At 47.9% G+C, this 21,445-nt stretch overlaps 6 protein-coding genes across 6 annotated transcripts; 3 read left to right on the plus strand and 3 right to left on the minus strand.

Annotated features, from left to right (window-relative positions):
* Positions 1-1,087: 1,087 nt before the first annotated feature.
* Positions 1,088-4,238, minus strand: I303_101499 (uncharacterized protein; the record flags this gene model as incomplete). Its single annotated transcript, XM_018405709.1, has 12 exons — positions 1,088-1,259; positions 1,389-1,464; positions 1,590-1,761; positions 1,839-1,861; positions 1,920-2,027; positions 2,121-2,901; positions 3,004-3,229; positions 3,324-3,490; positions 3,598-3,680; positions 3,752-3,803; positions 3,870-3,892; positions 3,965-4,238. 12 exons carry the CDS (start codon positions 4,236-4,238, stop codon positions 1,088-1,090), a joined length of 2,157 nt encoding a protein of 718 aa, XP_018265990.1.
* A 457-nt stretch (positions 4,239-4,695) lies between these two features.
* Positions 4,696-6,220, plus strand: I303_101500 (uncharacterized protein; the record flags this gene model as incomplete). The annotated part of the gene is made up of 4 exons (XM_018405708.1): positions 4,696-4,800; positions 4,888-5,194; positions 5,317-6,005; positions 6,089-6,220. 4 exons carry the CDS (start codon positions 4,696-4,698, stop codon positions 6,218-6,220), a joined length of 1,233 nt encoding a protein of 410 aa, XP_018265989.1.
* Positions 6,221-7,436: 1,216 nt separating this feature from the next.
* On the plus strand, positions 7,437-9,156 carry I303_101501 (uncharacterized protein; the record flags this gene model as incomplete). Its single annotated transcript, XM_018405707.1, has 5 exons — positions 7,437-7,674; positions 7,780-8,084; positions 8,152-8,313; positions 8,434-8,809; positions 8,912-9,156. 5 exons carry the CDS (start codon positions 7,437-7,439, stop codon positions 9,154-9,156), a joined length of 1,326 nt encoding a protein of 441 aa, XP_018265988.1.
* Positions 9,157-11,274: 2,118 nt separating this feature from the next.
* On the plus strand, positions 11,275-15,583 carry I303_101502 (hydroxymethylglutaryl-CoA reductase (NADPH); the record flags this gene model as incomplete). Its single annotated transcript, XM_018405706.1, has 6 exons — positions 11,275-12,171; positions 12,244-12,355; positions 12,486-12,956; positions 13,019-14,925; positions 14,991-15,064; positions 15,166-15,583. 6 exons carry the CDS (start codon positions 11,275-11,277, stop codon positions 15,581-15,583), a joined length of 3,879 nt encoding a protein of 1,292 aa, XP_018265987.1.
* Positions 15,584-16,333: 750 nt separating this feature from the next.
* Positions 16,334-17,920, minus strand: I303_101503 (uncharacterized protein; the record flags this gene model as incomplete). The annotated part of the gene is made up of 4 exons (XM_018405705.1): positions 16,334-16,808; positions 17,011-17,109; positions 17,203-17,472; positions 17,670-17,920. 4 exons carry the CDS (start codon positions 17,918-17,920, stop codon positions 16,334-16,336), a joined length of 1,095 nt encoding a protein of 364 aa, XP_018265986.1.
* A 576-nt stretch (positions 17,921-18,496) lies between these two features.
* On the minus strand, positions 18,497-20,768 carry I303_101504 (uncharacterized protein; the record flags this gene model as incomplete). Its single annotated transcript, XM_018405704.1, has 11 exons — positions 18,497-18,593; positions 18,664-18,774; positions 18,897-19,025; positions 19,099-19,284; positions 19,419-19,715; positions 19,819-19,916; positions 20,012-20,028; positions 20,102-20,182; positions 20,252-20,280; positions 20,361-20,464; positions 20,625-20,768. The coding sequence occupies 11 exons, from the start codon at positions 20,766-20,768 to the stop codon at positions 18,497-18,499; spliced, it is 1,293 nt and encodes a 430-aa protein (XP_018265985.1).
* Positions 20,769-21,445: the final 677 nt, after the last annotated feature.

The following is a 21,445-nucleotide window of genomic DNA, read 5'->3' on the forward strand; positions in this document are numbered from 1 at the left end:
CCGATTCCAGACCAAAGACAAGGTGTTGGTTTCGAGAAGAGGGAGTGTGGTCATTTTCAGTTACCGTTACGGACCCGACTACGACTGTGACTAGGACTAACGGTATGCCTCACCGCTGGAACGTGTCCCTGGCTGGGGCCTAGGCTTAGGCTTATGGTGGAAGTGGACCAGGATAGGTCCTAGCTGATTTTTCGTCATGGCCATCAAAGGGCGGCTTCCAGAAAAGTACTAATTCTAGGTTTGATTCCAACGACCCTCCCAGCCACGACATGGTCGTTGGCAGGCCCAAGTGTTGGAGTCAAGTCGTCCGTCAAGCACAGCCGAAAGTGAAGAATCCAGGCCAAAGGTGTCGCTAATGTGTCCCCGCATGATATGTGAACGGATACTGTAACATCTATCAGCGGTGCGAGGCGATCAACGAGGATCAGGAACGCGGGGATAAGTAGCTGGACTGCAAATCGTACGTTGCGTGTACGATAAGATCATAATACGAAAAGTTGTGACATTACCTGCTCATCCCTCATTTGTTGACCCATCTGAGCTTACAATTCGTGGAGTGAATTCAAGAGCCGAATCAAGTGCCAGGCTACAAGGTTCGCGAAGAGATTGGAGATGAGGCATTATGATGTGCACAGAACCCGACGCTTCTGTGCCGTGCATGCATCGACGGGGATATGTATGATATGTATGCACCCCTTCGCGGCTCATCGTTTAGAGTAAGCTGGCGGCTTTTTTCGAAGGCTCAGGAAGCAGGGGGCCAACTGTGTACTTGCCCGCCCGGTTGCCGGGTGGACGTTGTTTGTCGCACAAAGCCAGACTTCCATTCAAGAATGACCAGAGCGTTAAACCATCATACCTTGACCTCATACTTAAGCCATACAATCAAAACAGATGTCGAACAACATCCGATCGTCTCAAAGTGTGCATGATGATATATATACAGGATGGTGCATCTATAATACAGTTTAGTATGGTGTTGTATGAGAATCAGAACATGGATATGATTGTCAATGTGTTGATAGGTCTATTGCTAATGACGAGATTATACAGCAAGCAAGTTGATTGGTTCTTGTGCGAATGATTGCGGTTAATGCATCAAACCACCTCCTCCACTGCTTCCTTTGCCACCGACCCTCTCAAAGGGCAATGCTAAAGCGCATCCTGCGGTTATCACGAAGATGGCTGCAGAGATGAATACCGGTAGACTCGGGGTGATGGATAATAGGAATCCGGCTGATACAGGTGCCATCACGCCGGTACTGTACGTATCGATCAATCAATCAGCCTTGAACCTTCAATATTCAATCGGTCCTTGATGATGATGATGATGATGATGCTCATAGATCATAAGGATGAAAAGGCCAAGGGCGGGGTGATGAACAACTTACAATCTACTCAACGCTGCTGAAGTACCACACGCGGTACCTCTTATACTTGTCCCGAAAGTTTCAGGGGTCATGCCGTCTAGAGAGCCATTTAATCAGCATTCCACTTCATGGCTCACTGAGTTTGTACATGCAGTGTATTCCAATGTGTCGCCAAGTTGTCCCACTGAAATGTGATATAAAAAGAGGGAAGACGTGACTTACACAGTACAGCGTACATGGCAGTAGCAGCAGCGGAAATGATCATTGAGCTGACTACTACAGCCCATTTGGCTTCGACCCTGATAAATGCGAACGTGGACAGTCCAGTCGCCAAAGTACAGATTGCGAGGGATTTGCGTCGACCGAGATGAGTCTGTATCATCCATGCTCCGATCTGCCGCGAGGATTGGAACATCAGTATCCGGTATTCGGCACAATTTGGGCTCATGGTACGGAATAAGCGGGACTCACTATAGATCCTGGACATCCAGCCACTAGAACGCCCGTCCAGGTCAGCTTAGAGAAGCGCTAAGCAGATGAAAGCTGACGTACAGGAATAAAGCACAAAGTCCCCCAAAGCCTCCTTTATCGCTTCATCCCCCTCACCTGAAGCCTTACTTTCCAGTACTGACGGCAACCATACGTTGAACATCGTGTAGCCTGTATTAATTATTATGTATAATGAGCCAAACATTCTCACAATTTCGTCCAGACAGTCAGAAATGGGGATCTGCCGCCTCAAAAGGGACTTACCGAAACTTATAGCTCCCCATATTATCCACATCAGGATAACCGTCTTTCGCCATTGCGGCACGAACAACTTGCTCATTTGCTTGATCCACGATTCCCACCATACTAGCGGAACAGCGTGCCATCTATCCCCTGCTCCTGCGCCTCCTGCGATATCTTGCCAAGCTTTTTCTCTGGATCCGTCATCCGAATGGCGATCGTCCAGATTCGCACTATCAAATAAAACCTGTCGTTCCTCCGCTTCCGGTTCTTGGGGGTATCTAGTCTTAGTTGTCGACGATTTTGAAGCATTCGCAAAAGAAGTATCGAATCGATTCTCGTCCGCCTCCAGCTCCATCTCCGATCCTTCATTTACACCAGGCGTCGAGGCATTGTAAAATGCTGATCCCATTCTTAGAGGTACTTTCCTATTTTTGTTGATTCCGATTCCGACTCCACCATATCGACCTTCCACATCACTTCCACTCCCACTGCTCGATGGTATATCGATCTGATTACTCCATCGAGGTAGACCCTCTTGAGTATTGGCATTAGGGTTAGGTGACGGTAATTCGGAATTCTTCTTATCGTAATCGTTGGTATTATCGTTCTCCTGGCCTTTGTTCATAGTGGAGTTTTCACATGTCTGGACGTCCTGAGGCTGGATATCGATAGAGTTGGAGTTGAATGATGCGATAGCTTGCAAAGCGACGACCGCTTCTGCTTCCCTGCCGTTTGAGACTAGGTATCGAGGTGATTCTTGCAGACGAAATAGAAACCATCGAGCGAATGCACAGGTGAGGTTCTGAAGATGTCGCAGAGCCAGGATTGGCATCAGCATCATTACATTGCTTAAGCAGAGCTGATTGCCTTGTGCTGAGACCTGAGAATCATCACTTATACTCACGAATAATCCCAAAACCAGCATGACCCTTCTCCATCCCTCATTATCGCCTGCCGGGACATCGCACTCCCCGAATGTCTTACAACTGTGCCCAGGTAAGAACACCAGGCTGATCACTGAGCTGAAGACGGCGCCGAGGGAGAAGAAGACTGAAAGGAGAGTCAAGAGGTATTGTTTGGAATGAGGGAGATTTTCGAGGAAAAGGGTCCCGTCTGTTGGCATCGACCCGCTACACATAGCCGTTAAGGTGAAGTCAGTCATATTGTATCGCATCACACAAGCTGAATCGGTCACAGGGGTAAATGGATTGAGACAGAACTCACCCTACAGCACTGCCAAGTAGGAACATCCATATACACAATATCGTAAAGTTCGGACTGAAGCTCGCCGCTATGCCGAATATAGCTGTTAAGAACAATGTAGCGTTGAACGGAAGTGATCGACCTAGTAAATCTGATACGACTCCCCAAGCGACTGCACCTATCATCATCTGCGCGAAGCGATTGAAAGGTTCCTATCAGCTGTGTCTGGTTGATAGAGATCGTAGCCATGATCATGACCATGAGAAGCGAAGTTTGAGTAGGACTTATGACTTACGCCTGCCATGGTCGATGCGGATAATAACCCTACCACTTTCGATGTGAGGTTGAAATGCACTTGAACACGAGGGAGTATAACAGCTGCACCAAGAGTCAGGCTTCAAGTGAGCTTCATACGCGTAAGCCTGTAGCTACTGTGTGATAAAGCTCACCTATACATTGTAGAGCGGAATTATCTGACATCCACCCAAAGCCGCACAGAGCCTGGCCGATGAGTACAGAAATGAGCACTTATTCTGGATGACGAAAGTCAAAAGCCCAATGACAGACCAGTAATCTCCAATGGTATGCGCCTATGAAGTTCATATATTAGTGAGACCCTCATGTACAAACTGCACTCATCACAAGGTGTAGTGGGGACATACCAAATCCGATCTTTTCCAACGTTTCTTCTAACCCCCTCTCCACACCCATATCGGTATCATCACCTCCGTCAGAACCTCCCGATTCGGATTCATTCCCATCATCGTGATCTAAACCTAAGACGGTTTCTGCAGCAGCTCTGAAAGAAGGTATCCTCCCGTGTCCACTCGATCGGTAAGCTGATGGACCTGCACTGAGCGTCGAGGGTTGTCCGTGTCCGTGTCCGTGCGAGTAGGCGTATGAGGATTGACGAGATGCGGGTGGGGGAGGTAACATCGTGCCAATGGGCGATTTCTAGCTAGGAAAGAGAGGAGTGCAGAGGGAGGTGTGGGTCAGTCTATATGTATCCTCCCATCGGTGAAGTTGTTCGACGCTGGACTGTGTGATAGATAGGATGAAGGATGAAGGATGATGTGGAACGGAAAGGAAAGGAAATGTTTTGATGGTTGATGTTACTCGTACATTTATTACGTAGTCATTCAACGAGCAGAGCAACCGTCTGTCTTCCGGCGGAATTAGCCAACGAACCGAATGCACGAACACATGAATACACGTTCTTACGCTGCCGACGCCGGAGTCAATGCAATGCCTCTGCAATCCGCATTGTATACCTAACACAGGCTCAAGACAGGAAAAGGGAGCACAAGTTCAAGTGAGGAGGGGAAGCATGCCTCCAGCTGTTGTGTAGAGGCAGTCCTCTTGCTTGAATTCGTGCGAAAGATCCGATTTCGCGATGACTTCGCCGTCGCCCCTGCCTCAAGCGCCGGTTCCTCGATGTCCGAATGGGTTATTCACCTTCGACGAGGGATGTGTGCTAGTTGAAGATGCAGACGAAGAGGTGCGTACGTCAATCTCATCCCCAGCTCTACGATAAGATAGCCGGATAGGCTGACGCTGATGAGCTGTCATATCAACGTGAAAACAGATCATGGAGATATACATGTCCGTCGCATCGACTTCACCGGAGATCAGAACCCAAGATACCGATTCAGGGGGTCTAGGATTCCTGAATAGCAACGAATCTATCTTGGACATCACCATTGACCTTAGTCCGCCCTTACCGCCATCCTCTATTGGCTCAACGGGCTTTGTCGATGGCTCGAAACGAGGTATCAAGAAGAAAGTCAGATCACCTCTGCCTCAGCCGCAGAGTGGAAAGAAGGGGATGGAAAGTGTCACTGTTCAGATTCAGCAGGATTTGGGGATGTTGAAAGGTCAAAAAGGCGACACAGGTATGTTATTCCGAGCATCTTTGTTGCTGCTCCACTATAACGATAGTACATCGCTCAACAGCCATATACGATTCTGTCGCTGATATTGATACTGTTACCAATGTGATTGTGATATGAGATAGGAAGCGTGTTATGGCGATCGTCCCTCCACCTCGCAACTCAGCTCCTGCGACAGTATACTTATCCGGAGTCATACCCTCATCCCATATTCGACTTTGAAACCCTCAAAGCATCCTCCATATTAGAGTTAGGCGCAGGTACGGGGTTATTGTCGATACTTCTCAGTGGAAGTGGACAGTGTGCTCGGTATACGGCAAGTGACCGATTAGAGAATCTTAGACTCGTCAAGCGGAATTTAGAGTTGAACGGGATTCGGATTGGCGATCGCCCCGATTCAAGGGATCTGAAGTCCCCAACTTCTCCTCTGAACAAGAAGCTCAATCTGGATAAAAATGGTAGCACCAGCAATAACAAGGGTAGAGGTAATCTTGGTAGCGGTGGTGATGGAAAGGCAAAAGCCAAGGATACTGAAACGGGTACGGAACGATATGTCAACCTTGAAGAGATCGATTGGATAGCGATTTCAGATGAACGTAAACGACATCCTGAACTGTGGAATAGCGATAGAGATAACAATGGCGTCGATTCGCGCAGTGGAGAACGTACGTCGAAGTATGATCTGATCCTAGCTGTTGATTGTATTTACAACGAGTACTTGGTCCAACCACTCATCGATACGATCTCGCGGTATTGCAGAAAAGGGGGAAAGGGCTTGGTTTGGGTAATAGTGGAATTGAGATCCGCTGATGTGGTGAGTGTGGACTTGAGAGTTGACTGCCCGACTACACAAGCAACCGATGGCCAGAGCTGAGCTCTTGCTGTACTCGTACGTAGCTCACGCTGTTCCTTGACAAATGGACCAACGATCCCTCAGGACGATGGACGATCGTCAGGCTGAGCCAGAAGATGATGGGTAATTGGGATGGTAAGAAGGCTCGTTGGGTCGGATGGGTCGGATGGCGGTGAAGCTTATCACATCACATACATAAGATGCACCATCAAGTGCAATCGATAATTTAGACAAGCCTTGCTTGCGCGGTAATTACGGTCACGAGCACGAATGAAAAATGGGCGATCCTCCTCAGATATTGGTTTGTGGCCAGAGGTCATCTATTCACTCGTATTCCACTACTCGGCTTTGCTTTGTGCTCTGTGCTTTGTGCTTGATCCCATAGATAAGATCGGCCATACGTCCATACGTCCATACGTCCATATCATACCTCGATAGGACAATTAAATGAGTGGGCTTCAGGGTTGGATGAATCCCAATTAAAGTTTAGTACAGTACAGTACTCGTAATGCGGTTTCAGGGTAACTTCTATTTTGTTTGTGTTGTTGTTTTCGTATTTGTATTTGTTTACCTGAAACGCGTCTTGTTTACCTCACCTGTAAATTACTCGAGTAACAACCGAGCTCGCCTCCGCCTGCTAGCTGAGTTACAGTAGCTTGGTAGCAGGGATCGCCATTCCTACTACTGTACTACTAGAGAACACCTTGATCCCTTGACTCCTTGAGTACCTGCACACCACGGACACTGCGAGATTAGCATTTTACCACTTTCATGACAACAACAAGAATAGGATAGGTACACCATCATCAACTGTAGACGCTCCTTCATCATCATCATCTGTGCTTTAGTATAATCACTAGACAGGACAGGCTCATCTCATTACCTCACTTTACCCGCACAGCCCCAAAGGACCCTTCGAGAACACACAATACCCGGTCACTCATCGCTTGATCAATCTCTCCTACTCTACCAGCCTTTGATCCTCGACATCATACACCAACAACAAAAGAGCGGAACAACTGTACAAGTCACTCGTCCACTCATCCTTTGTTCAAATCCTCCTTTACTCCTTTAGATCGATTGCAGGATATCGATTCATTGATACGCTTTCCGTGAGTGCAGCTCGCGTCCCCTCTGTCCATTATGTCCATCACTGCTCTGCTACGTCTGCATCAGTACTGTGGACTAGACTACAGTACTACGTGACGTCCACAAACACACATCGGTGGAATAGACCATTCGATTGCTAGCGATCACACCCTATCTCCACATCTCCAGACGAGTGAACATTAGCTGACCTGGTATCGATATACTATATCCCCTATCACTATAATCAACCGCCTTCGAATCGGCAAAACATATACATCAACGATCACCGCCAACCGGTAAACAATGTCTCAATTGCTTGATCCCATCATACGTCCGAACGATGATGACGATGACGATCAAATCCGTACCACCACTCGGCGTGTCAACACAGAACCCGACGACGATAATAACACTAGAACAATGGCTACTTCTTCGATCTCCTCAGCGTCCGCTGTCACTTCTACAGGAGCAGCTCAGGTGTCTACGTCTGTTGCGGCTACTTCGACTAACAGAGCTCAGAATCCTGCTACTCCTCAATCAAGTTTGTATCCTCTCTTTCCTCCCATCTCCCATATACCTCGTCCCCCTCCTGCATCCCGTAGTTGCGGATAGAGTGGATCCGATGCTAATTGCTGAGATCTTGCAGGTACAGTAAGATCGACAATAGCTTCCTCGGCAGCTCAAGTAACCTCAACTTCATCCTCCACTTCAACTACCCCTTCAACAACCCTTCGACCCAGTACAACGTCGACCACAACATCGTCATCCTCTACTAGACCGATCACCACTTCCTCTTCGACCTCGCACTCGCCTTCCACGTCATTACGAGCGTCCTCGAGCGGCAGTCTGAGCGCGAGTAGAAGTGCGAGTAGTGCGATCAGTAGCGCTACGAAAGCTGCTAGTGAGAGCGGGAAGGGCGGTATTGGAGGAACCGGGCTGAGTCTGGGTGCTGTGAGTCATAATGAAGACGTGCTCTAAGGTATACTGGGAAATGAGCTGACGATGTGTATCGTTCTAGCTCGTCGGGATTATTATCGGAGGTATCGTTGGAATCGTGTTGATTGGGATTATAGCTACGAGGACTATAAGACAGAAGCAACGCCGAGATAGAGCCAAGAGGCGAAGTTCAATGTTCGAGTGGCCGTCGACTACCATGGAGGACGAATATGAAAAGCCAAGAGTGAGTTGTGCTTTCCCTTCTGTATAGTATAGTATGGTATGACTGGTATAACATCTTGATCTAAATATTCACCGACTGACTTTGACTTTGACGGCAAATGTCTACTTCATTCTTAAACAGTATGAACCGCCATCCCAATCATACGCAATGTCCGATACCCACCCTTCGAACAATGCAGGCGCAGGCGCAGGCGCTGGATCAGTATCGTACATGACCAACGAAACTTCTTATGCGCCTGTACCAACCCAACAACAGCCCCAGAGCTACATGGAGAGAAATAACCCGCAATATTCTTACGATCAACAACCTTCTTATCCACCTCAACACCAGCAACAACAACAACATTATCCGTCATATCAAGAAAACGTCATACCCCCGCCAGCACTCGCTGCGCCTGTTCAAAATAGTAACACAGGCTCGAGCGAGGGCGGGTTGAGAGACGGGACGATGGTCAGAGTCAATGTTGGATTCGTCAGATCGTTGGAAGACGAGCTTGGTAGGCTGACCGCAACCTCCTTTTGTCTGGTTCTAATTCTATAAAGACTGTGTTCTGCACCCGTGTTCAGGACGTGATGCTAATTAGATTGTTTCTTTTTAGCGATCACACCTGGCCAACAACTTTACTTACACCAGATGTACGATGACGGCTGGTGCCTGTGTGAAGACTCGAATCAATTTAAGGGAGTAGTACCGATCAGCTGCTTGGTACCGATATCGAACGGTAACAACAGTACCAACAATAACAGCTTGGCGCCTGATATGAGAAGACAGGGAAGTGGTGGGTCAGGAGGATCGGGTGGTGAGAGATTACAAAGAAGATCGAGTCTGTATAGGAATCAATAGGTTCCTTGTGGATTGTGCCGAACTCCCGCTTGCGTGGTGATCATCGAGGATGGCCACAGCTTTCCTCGCCGAGGGGTGAATGAGGAAGTTGACCGATCATTAGACCGTAGGAGAAGATCAAGGTAGCTGGGGATCATTATGAATATCTATGAAAGAACGATCTGAATCGTCCTGCATTTTCCATCTTATTGTACAAGTCGGTTTATATTGATACCCCTTTTTGTATTGACGTATTTACAACTGGTCCGATTCTGCCGTTGATCCTCATTGATACCACACAATACCATATACCCCGCTTAGTCGAATAGAAGAGAAGAGACGAGTAGAGGAGAGGAGAGCTATCTATGCCCTCATGCTTTCATGTACAATAGTACAGTATATTATGTTGAGAACTCAAAAATCCAGGTTCACGAATGGAGAGCGAAGTCGCAGGGCAGTGGAGGTATATTGGCAATCAGATACTGGATGATGTCGGTATAAGTATACTCGTTTGTGTCGACTGTCATCTGCAGTAGTACTTGACAAGTATACCTGAAATTCGGGATCTTGAGACTTGACCGTTGATGTTGATGTTGATGTTGATGTTGATGTTGATGATCCAAGTCTCACGAGGTCAACCATGCGTCAGACAACGGCAAGATACTGTGGCATCGGGATGTCGGGATGCCTCGAGCTGATTGATCAGGATGACATATTGATGAGCATTAGGATGAGATATTGATGATGGTACTCAAAGGATCGATTTGCGGAATGACAGAAATCCAAGAGATACTTCGTATTGGAAATGTTATTATTTGAATTCAGTGCGTGCGTGCAAGACGAGGATGTCAGCTGCGATGAATGGTATTGGTATGTATGTGGTTTCATACCTGAGCGAGACAGAGACAGGCAAAGAATTTACATTTACATTTACATGGTGGTCAACCCTGTTACACTGACCTGTACGAGTGTACGAGTGTACGAGTAACTCAGAGCTCGTCTCGAACCCATGCAATTGCGCTAAGAAGGCCTTAATGTATACATGTATACATAGCGTCATCTAAACCATCTTCCTGATGATCCCCGCGTTCATTCCCCCTTTCTCCATACCATACCTGCATTTTATCCGTAGTTAGTCTTCGATACAGGGTAACGGGGTCGGATGGTTTGGATGGATGAAAGGACACTAAACTTTTCCCTCGCCCTACTTCTACTTCTACTTCTGCTTAAAGTGTCTGCTCCTGCCCTCTTAGCCTATTGATCTTAGGTCTGAGCATAAACCAAATGGTCCGTGCTGTCCGATGTCCGAAGCCCTGAACAGATGGGTTGAGATGAGCCCTGTTCCCGCAGCAGGAGTCTGTAATTGTAATGATTCATTAAGATTGGAAGTGTACCGCATGCCGAGTACCACGTGCATCAAGTCCGAAGTCCAAGAACAGGATTTTGGGGAAATCAGAATTTCGTAATTTGAATTAGGTTTTTCTAATTACACTATTTTGTTATTGTTATTTCGAGACCTGTTGTATCGTACCACTTGCTAGTTATACCATCGTATCATGATTGGCCGCCTTCTGGTATATGACCCATGCATTTACCCTAAGTTAACGCATCAACCCCCTTGCATTTTTTAAGCAGGTCACGTCGATCTCATCTCGTTGTCTCGTTAGTCGCCACCGTCATCATCTCGCCCTTCCTCATTGGCTCGATACTTTGACAAGCGGGGCATCATACTCATAATAGACAGAACAAAAGAAACTCGACCCAAGCTATTATTATCATTTTAATTGTCGCGCGCATTTCTCGGATAACCTAACAACCTACTTGGGCAATAGGTTAAGAATCGCGTTTCGCCGATTTCCTGACTTTTCAACTTCAGACTTTTTGGAATCCTTGTTGTTTGACATCTCTTCCACAATAATAACATATTTCTGTTGTTCAACACACAGAAAATACCAGTCCCACTTCGCGTAGGGGGTCTGCTCGATACTCTCAAGCTCGTCTCTTACGAGTCCGTTACCCCCTTCCCCCTTCCCCCTTTCCTCTTTCCTGACTGTACTGTACCCGTCTAATCCTCGATACCCCTCAAAAACGCTTGGATCGCGCTTTTCATTCACCTTGTACCATACCGAAATCCTCAAAATGCTTCGATCGACCTTAGTCTCCATCTCCTCGCTGGCATCCTCGGCCCCGATCGAAGTAATAACGACGTGCTTCATCCTCGTTACCCTCGTCTACTTCCAACTTCTACACGCGATCAAGGGATCCGAATTTTTCAATATCCAATCCACTTCACCGCCCCCTCGCCCTGTCCACCTCGTCCGCCTGTCTCACCCGCCGCAGCTCGCCGAAACGCAGTACGGTCTCCCAAGTACGAGTTCGCGGATAGCGAGTAATTTCAATACCGCCACGCCATGGAGTGGGGAAGACTGGCAGCCTGTTTCTGTCGGAGACTTCAGACGTGTCTTAGAGGCTAATGCTGTTGAAGGGGGGTATGTGTTCGACGAGAAGATCGGAGGGAACAAGGCGGGAGAAAAAGCAGCGGTCGTCTTGGTGAAGCAGATAGTGGTCGTTAGGGAAGACGACGAGGACGTTGCGGATCAATGGCAAGATTGGTTATTGAACGATTTCAGCATAGAATTTAGCGGAACGAAGTACAGTTATCGAGATCTGTGCTTTGATCGTTCAGTCAAACCTACACTCGTTGCCCACCCCTTACATCCCACGCAATCTGTCTTGACGCTCTTCCTGCAAGCCCCGACACCCGATGTACCTACATTACCGTATCTCAACGCGCTCGGCAAATTACCGTCGTTCACACCGTCCCACTCAAACACGACATTCCGCATCCTCTCCTCCTCGAACTCGAATTGGGGATTCTTACCTAGCTTTGATGGCGCAGGACTGTTCTCCAACTTCGGCGATGGGTTGAATCAGAGTGAAAGAGAGGACGAAGATGCTTTGTACGGGCTAAGGAATGTTAGATGGTTCACTTACGCTGTCAGAGCTCTTGGTATGCGATTCTGGAATTTGGCGAAAGTGAGTATTCCGGATCCCGATCTCTGGGCACTCCGCATCAACTTAGCTGATTTCACCTTGTCCGACTTACAGAACGCTGATTCCGCAGACATATTCGTGGTCCTGCTTGGATACGTGTTGATGCACGGTGTATTCGTTCATCTTTTCATCGGTATGAGGAATATTGGAAGTTCTTTCTGGCTTCGTGAGTTTACATGCCTTGTCTGGTACAATCCGCTTCACACCGACAAGCGATCACACATGTGACTTCCTTTTCTCAAGAAATAAGAACAATAAGAGATCTTGATGCTGAAGTCTGATACCTATGCATATAGCCGTCGCCACCTTGGTATCATCAACATTCGCGTTCCTTGTCGCTCTACTCGCAGCCTACCTACTCAATGTACCTGTCGACCCCATCTGCTTGTCAGAAGCGTTACCTTTCCTAGTCATCACCGTCGGATTCGACAAACCCTTCCTACTCGCAAAGGCGGTCTTACAAAACCCCGACATTGCCCCTGTACCAACTTCACCCGAGATGTCTCCCGTGGACGACATCGTAGATGAGACTGGTTTAGGGCTAGACTTGGGCACGCTCCACAAAGAGCTTGCTCCCTTAGAACGATTACAGAGGTTAGCGGAAGGCAAAGTCAGATGGGCTGCGCCCGTAGCTGCGAAGAAGGTTGTTGTCGATGCCGTCAAGCAATCTGGTGTTAGGATAGTAAGGGACTATGCTGTTGAGATCGCCGTCTTGAGCGTTGGTGCTGCCAGTGGAATCGGCGGATTGAGGGAGTTTTGCTACCTTGGTGAGTCTGTCTCGATATGACCACCTATTGGATGACTGCTAACCAGCTGTCACGGTCTATAGCTGCACTCATTATGGCGGTTGATTGCGTCTTCCTCTTCTCATTCTACGTCGCCATTCTCAGTGTCATGGTCGAAGTACACCGAATCAAGCTGATCAGAGGTAATCGACGGGCCAAGCATTTACGAAGGAACTCTAGTCATGCTTCGCTGAACGGATCTTCTATCTCACCATCACCCACGAGCAAGTCTTTCATGCCTAAAGAAGCTGATGGACAGCCGAAGAACCCTATGGTCCGACTCAAGCTACTTCTCATCATCTCTTTCCTCACGCTACACATACTGAACCTCTGTACCACGCTCACGGAGCAAACAGCTCTCAAGCGACACTCAACTCACTCCGTCCCTAAGGTCACTCCTCGAGCGATGCTTGATCCACGAAGTCCGACCCTTTCACCCATGCTGCAAGCTTTGTACGACAGTCAACCCGCCGAGACCGACATGGCTGTCCAGATCATCCCAACTACCAACATTGTGGCGTCGAGCGAAGACTACACGCCGTCGAGAATGGCCACCATCGATCAATTCATGAGCGAATGGACTCAACTTGTTGGTGATCCAGTATTGAGTAAATGGATCGTTGTCACTCTCGGTATTAGTGTCTTACTCAACGGCTACCTTATCAAGGGTATTGCTTCGAACTCAATGGGCGGAAAAGGTCCGGTGGCTGCTGCTGCTCAGATACTCGTCGGAGTGTTCGAGTCCGCTGAGAAGAGCGATCGAGCAAGAAAAGCAGCCAGCAAGTCAGCTACCCCTCGAGGTAAACTTCCCGCCAATTATACGCATCCGGCTCCCATCAAGGACGGCGAGAAAACTCCGAAAGGGGATGAAAGACCGAATGGTAATCTAGGTCATGTCATGGTCCAGCCTGCTGAGCCAAAGATACCTATCATCTCTGAGCCCGAACCACCTATTACGAAGTCAGATTCCAGCTCTTCCTTACAATCAATGACCTTTGGTCGAAGATCTCTCGAAGAATGTATTGACATCTATGCTGGAGGCGTGGGATCCAACAATTTATCCGACGAAGAGATTATCCTCTTAGTGGAAAAAGGCAAGATCGCTCCTTACGCTTTGGAAAAGGTACTCAAGAACCTCGAGCGAGCTGTACGGGTCCGCCGAGCAGTCATCTCTCGATCATCCGTGACTCGAACTTTGGAGAATAGTCTCTTGCCTATGTCCGATTACGATTACAAACAGATCATCGGAGCATGTTGCGAGAACGTAGTAGGATACATGCCTTTACCAGTTGGTATCGCCGGTCCACTCAATGTCGATGGCGAATTACTGCACATACCCATGGCCACCACGGAAGGTACTCTAGTAGCGTCTACTTCTAGAGGATGTAAAGCCCTGAACTCCGGCGGGGGTGTTACAACTGTCTTGACTCACGACGCTATGACCCGAGGTCCAGCTATAGATTTCCCTTCGATCGTCTCGGCATGCGACGCTAGGATATGGATAGATTCGCATGAGGGTTTCGGTATACTAAAGGCTGCGTTCGACTCGACTTCAAGATTCGCAAGACTTCAAACACTCGAATGTGCTCTTGCCGGTCGAACGCTGTATGTCCGATTTGCCACTCAGACGGGAGACGCCATGGGAATGAACATGATCTCCAAAGGAGTGGAGAAAGCTTTAGAAGTACTCAGGGAAAGATATCCTGAAATGCATGTGCTGGCACTGAGTGGAAATTACTGTACGGATAAGAAACCGGCGGCGATCAACTGGATTGAAGGTAGAGGGAAATCGGTAGTGGCGGAAGCGGTGGTACCTGGACATATAGTGAAGAGTGTACTCAAGACGACCGTGAAGGATCTGTGTAACCTGAATATCAAGAAGAACTTGATTGGAAGTGCGATGGCAGGTAGTATTGGTGGATTCAATGCTCATGCAGCGAACATTCTGACTGTGACTTCACAGATTTTGTTTGATCAGACTGGGATACAATGCTGATGACGATGATGCTTGACTAGGCGATGTACTTGGCATGTGGTCAAGATCCAGCTCAGAATGTCGAATCGTCAAACTGTATGACGTTGATGGAGCCGTGAGTCAAACCCTCTTGCTTCTATGAGTCTAGGGGAGTGAGGACAAAGCGGAAGGCGAAAGCGTGCTGATGAAGTGTTTCTTGGATTTGTCGTGTCGCAGGGTCAATGACGGCGCCGATCTGTTGATTTCCTGTTCAATGCCTTCGATAGAAGTAGGAACCGTCGGGGGAGGAACGATCTTATCGCCCCAACGAGCAATGCTAGAAATGCTAGGCGTTGCCGGAGCGCACGCTACGAACCCGGGTCAAAATGCTCAACGATTAGCGAGAATCATCTGTGCGGCAGTCATGGCGGGTGAATTATCACTCATGTCTGCCCTTGCGGCTGGGCACCTAATTCAGGCGCACATGAAACATAACCGATCGGCACCTGTCACTCCAGGGGCAGTGACTCCGTTCGGAAGTATAACGCCACTCAGAGAGAGTCAGTTGATCAATGGTCCGCCGCCAAAGGTGAATGGGGGAGGGGGAGGGCATTTGGGTTTGAGTCCTGTCAATGCCACGAGGCAGACATTCTAGGTTGGATCCAATTTTGACCTTGACCTGAAAATCCCAGGTTGTTTGGTATTTTTGCGGAGAGGGATTGAGGTATTGGAATCAGGCATTTATTCAATATTTACTCTTTTGCATTCACATTCACATTCACATTCACATCATCGATCATCGACCATCGATCAAAATACACAATACACAATACACACCACAGAACACATGGAATCAAATATGGCATTTTATGTATATACGTATATACCTCTTCCTCTTATTGTCTTTCGACTTATACCCATTCTGATTTTGACACGGTATAATCATGTCCATAGAAAATACAAGATCAAGATCGTTCAATATATCGTTAGTGATTTCTGATTTTGACAATCGATAAATCAGTGGTTGAATACGTCAAAGGTGTAGAATAACAAATATGAATATATAATCGATGCATGTATTGGCAACTGAGCGATTCAGCGATCCGTCGATTCATTCATCCGTCCATCCATAACACGTCAGAATTTAAACGTGCAGACATCGAGACATCGAGGGAGACTGGATGGGAGGAGAGCGAGAACATCAAGATGATTGTGAGACTGATCATGGTGATGGTGATGTAGGACGAAAGGACCTTGATACTGTCATTATGATTCATGCATGAGAACAATGAGTGCATACATGAGATTGAAAACACATTCATATCTAAGTCATCCATCCCATCCTCCAGAGCCAAGAGAAAAAAGAAAAGCAAATGCGCATCTAATCGGTTCAAGCGCAAGCCGATCATGCCTTACTTTTCTTGACTACCTTGGACTTCGGCTTAGGAGTTCCAACCACATCGCTCTTAGCCTTCTTAGCTACGCTCCCTGAACCGATCGTCGATGATTTCTTCTTCGTCGGCTCGACTGAAGCTGAAGATGAGGATGAGGTTTTCTTTTTGCTTTGAGGTAATGATTCTTTCCTTTTCGGTACTTCCTCTTCGTCGTCATTTGAAGATTCAGCAGCACCTGCAGAAGCAGTAGCTATCTCGACGTCGCCGTTGGATTTTGATTTGGATGTCGATTGGTCCTTGTCGAATCGACCAGCCAATTTCGAATTCCAGATGGGTAACATGACGGAATTTGACGTTTTGATACCGATCGAGAGGACGTTTTCCCATCCGTCAGGGATGTTGGATATCACGCTTGGGATAGCGGCGAGGAGGTTTTGCAGTACTTGGGAGGAGTTGGATGAAGAGGGAGTGGCGATTCGGATTGAGCTGCAGTAATTGAAAACGAGCATGAAAGGGTCAATGGTTGTCAGTGGAATTCGCATGGTTTTGCTTCGGCAATTGGGTTTTTGGGAATTCTGGGAACTCTGGGAACTCTCTTTTGACATGCTTGGATATCGATGTACTCCGATGTGATAGATGAGGAATGGCGTGGGATGGATGAAAGCATGTTGAGAGGTCGAAAACTCACTAGGAAGTACCTGTAGAAGGATGGAAATAAGTGGAAGAGATAGCTCGGCCCAGCTCGGCTTTGAGGTCTTTTCGCAGCATGTTGACCGGGATGGGTTGTCTAGTGGGTATATGAACCAAATTGTGGGTGTCAGCGTGGTACGAAGACGCTTTGAAATGCAAGGCAATGGCGAAAGATTTGAGGGTGACTCACTTCTTCGACTCGAAAAACATCTTACCCAATAATCCAGGCATGAGCGTCAACACCCTCTCGTCGCACAAGAACACCTCGTGATCGCGCATCAGCTCTCGACGGGGTTCAAAAGGCTTGAATTTCCCTTTGAGCTTCTCGACCCCGACGACCCTCGAGATGAACTTGATATTGTGTTTCGCCAGTAGGTCTTTGTATTCCCGCTGAGGGGTCTTCGCGAGGAGGCATATGGAAGTAGCTGGCGGAGGAGGTAAAGGCGGGTGAGGCAGTTGACTAGAAAGTAGGTAGGAAAATCACACTGTCAGTCCCTCTGTTTATTCTATAGGACCTGTGTCGATGCAAAAAAGCAGACAAGTCCAATATCCTCAAAGCACATCATCCAAACGCAACGCAACGCGACTCAATGCCGTTCAAAGGCAAGGCAATGCTATGCAAGCTACCTGACCCAACCCAATCCGACCTCGACTCACATTTTCACAGGCATCAACCCCCTCCTCGTACTTCCTCGTTTGGTATTAACAACCAGCCAGACATTCTCTTCTTTGGGCAAAAGCTCTTCCTCCTCTTTCTCAGCTTGTGTCTTCTCGTGGTGCTTCAACAGCGCATCGACGGCTTTCTTAGCTTGACCCTCGGAGAATGTGGGAGGTAATGGTTCGACGGGAGTTTTCTTGGGTTTGGAAGATGAGGGTATCGAGCTGAATAGCTTGATTGGGGCTGGCATTTTGAGGCGTATGTCTGTCTGTACTGAAATGCTGATTATGCGATGCGATGCCAAGCTGGACAATCGAAGTGATGGGGACGTCGAGGTGTTGGTCGGCTGGACCTATTAGATGTCGGTCTAAGATAGGAGGTGCAAAACAGACTGGACTGTTTCACGGTTCAACGGTTCAAAATATTTCAAACAGCTCAACGCTTGAAAATAATCTCAGAATAGTCAGGCACGGGTGAGGTCGCCTTTCACCGGCAAGCTCAGTAATGGTGATAATGCCACGTCAGGTCGATCCATTGTACCGGTGCCGTCTTTGACAGTAATTTATGCATGTATGGCATTTCAGTGTATTCATGTATATACTCTATGATCATTGCCATGATAGCTAATCAGACGGATACCTTCTCTCCTTATCACGATCCCGAGACCACTCGGTGTGCTTGCCCTGCCTCCCCTTTCCTACACATACCTTGATCTCACGCTCATCGTTAAACCCACTAACCCCCTAGTAAACGTATGATCCGGGATCCGCCTCCTCAACTCGCCCCATACTCCCATTGACTTGCCCTCTTATGAGCCGACTAAACCCTATTGAGCCTTCTTCTCGCCGACACCATTCTCAACCCATTTTCCACTGGCGTCCTTATGTCGAACAGTGAAACAAGCAATACCAGTGTATTCGGTACTTGTTTTGCAATGTCATCAGCTGAACGACCCCACTTGACGTTTGGTTTAGAGCAGGGAGAACAACTTACATTTGCCAGATGACTTCCCGCGCGAATCTGATATAGTTAAAGAGAGCTACGAAGAATGACATGCTGATGAACACGTTTGCGGCGACTGGCGAGGCTTGGACGAGGGGTTCACTATGAAGCAGATAAATTCCTTATCAGCCAAATACCTTCCCAAAATTTGCCTCCATCTTCATGCATTGAGTGAAGCCTGATCGTGAAGCATGAGTGGAGTAATGAGTCTCAAGGGAACGTACCGGCCAAACCACCAGAGCGAGTTCGCATCGATCATACCGAACAGCGAATATACCATCATACCATTCCAATACGGGAAAGGCGATTTAGTCACATGGGCCAAGATCAATTGGGAGACTTGGTACGAGAAACTGCATGCGAGGTAATACGCTCTCAGTCAGCTTCGTCATTTCATTCAATGAGATAAAGGAGTAGCTGACTTACGCCATCCCCCAGTAGCCGATGAAAGGCAATAACCTGGCATCGTGCACCAGGCTGACCCCTCCTCTCAATTCGGCGTGCAACCAGGTGACCAAGATGAGTGTGTGGGTGAAGAAAGGCAGATAGCCCAACAAGGGGGAGAGGATAGGTTTCCCAGCTTTTCTTCGGGCTTGGATGACGTTTGAGTAGCTAGACATGAATGCGGATCAGCATTTCGACGTGGTGTTTAGATCAGGCTTTGTGTTGCGTCTCATTCCTTTGCTCGAGGGGAAGAAGAGTGTCGTCCCGACAGAAGCAGACAGACAGACGAAGGACCGACTCACGCCGTGATGATGTTCCCAACAGTCCCAAGAGCCCCGAAACTCATGAAAGCCACATTGGCCGGTAATTTATCCAATCTCCAATACCCCTTCAACCCCAAGGCCTCGTTGATCTGCGAGATCACCTCTACAGATTGAGGGAAAGCCTTGATGAGCGGAGTGAGAATTGGTGTAGACCAGAAGCCCGGTCCAGCAGGGTGGAAAGCAGTGATCAGGTAGATGACGCAGATCATTAGTATACCCTCTACAGGACCTGAAAATGCCGAGAGATACAGTGTGCCAGTGTGGTATTCTTCCCATCTGTGTGCAGCTTAATCAGCATTCATGTTCATTCTGTATGAGGAGGTCGCGAAACCAACTTGGCAAGCTTGGAGCAGGCATGAGGGAGGGTTATCTGACTCACGTAGAGGCGTAGAAGTTACACAAAGCGGCCGCTTGGGAGGCAACGGTCCACCATGATCTAGTCAAGCCCAATGCATGAGAGCAAAGCACAACCTCGAGCTGTCATCATTGTAGAGTGATTAGCTCAGTCATCGAGGGCTACCGGCAGATGGGAATGCTGAGGTTTGAATAGGGTAATTGGAAAAGGGACATACAGTGGTGTTGATAGCATCTGCGAGTGGTGATTCAGTCAGTCAGTAACATCTTCACGGAAATTATTCAACAGTCGAGGAGCTTCTACCCACCACATCCATGATCGAACATTTCACCCAGGGCACTAGCCATCCCCGTCCTTCTAGCTTGTTTACCATCAATAGCATCCATGCCTTAAAAGAGATATCAAGGGCCCAATCAGCTTGGATGCATAGTCGTATTGTGGATGGTATGGAACTTACTTTGATAAGCGAATAATCCGATAGCCCATCTACGGAGTCGGGTTGTCACAGTATCAGCGTCCTACCTTGAGTGATGAATGTGACGGCCGACATTTGGAGTTTGACGTACGATAAATATACCCAGCTAGGCAAGACCTTCCCCTCGTACGTTACATCGAAGTAAAGCAGCGTAAATACGTTGATGATGACGAAGCACAGGCCGAGGAAGGTGATCTATACAGAAGGAGCAATATGAATCTCGTCAATACAATCATGCTACGTCTGGTGGAGAGGCATTGGGTCTGGCATGAGTCCAGATTAGATTGCCCGTTGGTGCTACTGCGAGGCAGATAGATGACTTGCGGATTGCGCTTGATCTTGAGCTCGTACTCACTGTGTTCGGCGCTAATGTCTTCGGGAAAAGAGTGACCAGCCAAGTCCAGAATGGGCCCAAGACATGTTTCGAGAGAATACTCTTGTCTACTCCGGAGTATTTGTATTTATCTATCCCCGATAATTGCTCTTTGGTGATTCGCATCGTGTCTTGAGAGGCGTCAGGACCAGGACGAGGGGGCGAGTTGATTCGAGTTATCAATAGAGTAGAAGGCGAGTTTCAGGATGAGAGTAAACGAGAGAGAGTGAGAATCAAGTGAAAAAGGCGAAGCGCGAATTGGATATCGATATTCCTTCCACAATAAAGAAATTACGGACCGGTCTGCACGCAAAACCAGAAGTGGGAAAGTGAAAGTGGGCGTAGACGTGGAAGTGGGAGAGGAGGGGAATGGGAGTGGGGGAGGGTAGAGGGGGAGACTAGAAGTTGAGGAATGATCAGATCAACGAATGAGGAACGGTACCCGAGTACTCGTAACTTGGTTTCACGTTTCTAACATGTATACTTTTTTCGGTTCGGAATTGATTGTCATGACGCACTCAACACCTACGGTGGCACATGGCACATAGCATCTTCCATCTCTTGTCTTGCCTTCCTAAGGATGACCTCTTATAATAGTCAACTTGTGAGCGAGTGACTGACTCCTCCTGCAGTGGCTCAGTCTCATGTGCTGGCTGCGTACAAAACGTAACACTTATTCTTTATTCTGTGTTGTATTCACACCCATTCATATCATTGGGGTTACTATAAACTTAGACGAGCGAAACGAAGGGGTCTGACTGTCGGTCAGAAGTAAAGCGTATATATACGTCGGATCGAACATA

The sequence above is a fragment of the Kwoniella dejecticola genome, chromosome 2 (assembly GCF_000512565.2).
Source record: "Kwoniella dejecticola CBS 10117 chromosome 2, complete sequence".
Lineage (NCBI taxonomy): Eukaryota > Fungi > Basidiomycota > Tremellomycetes > Tremellales > Cryptococcaceae > Kwoniella > Kwoniella dejecticola.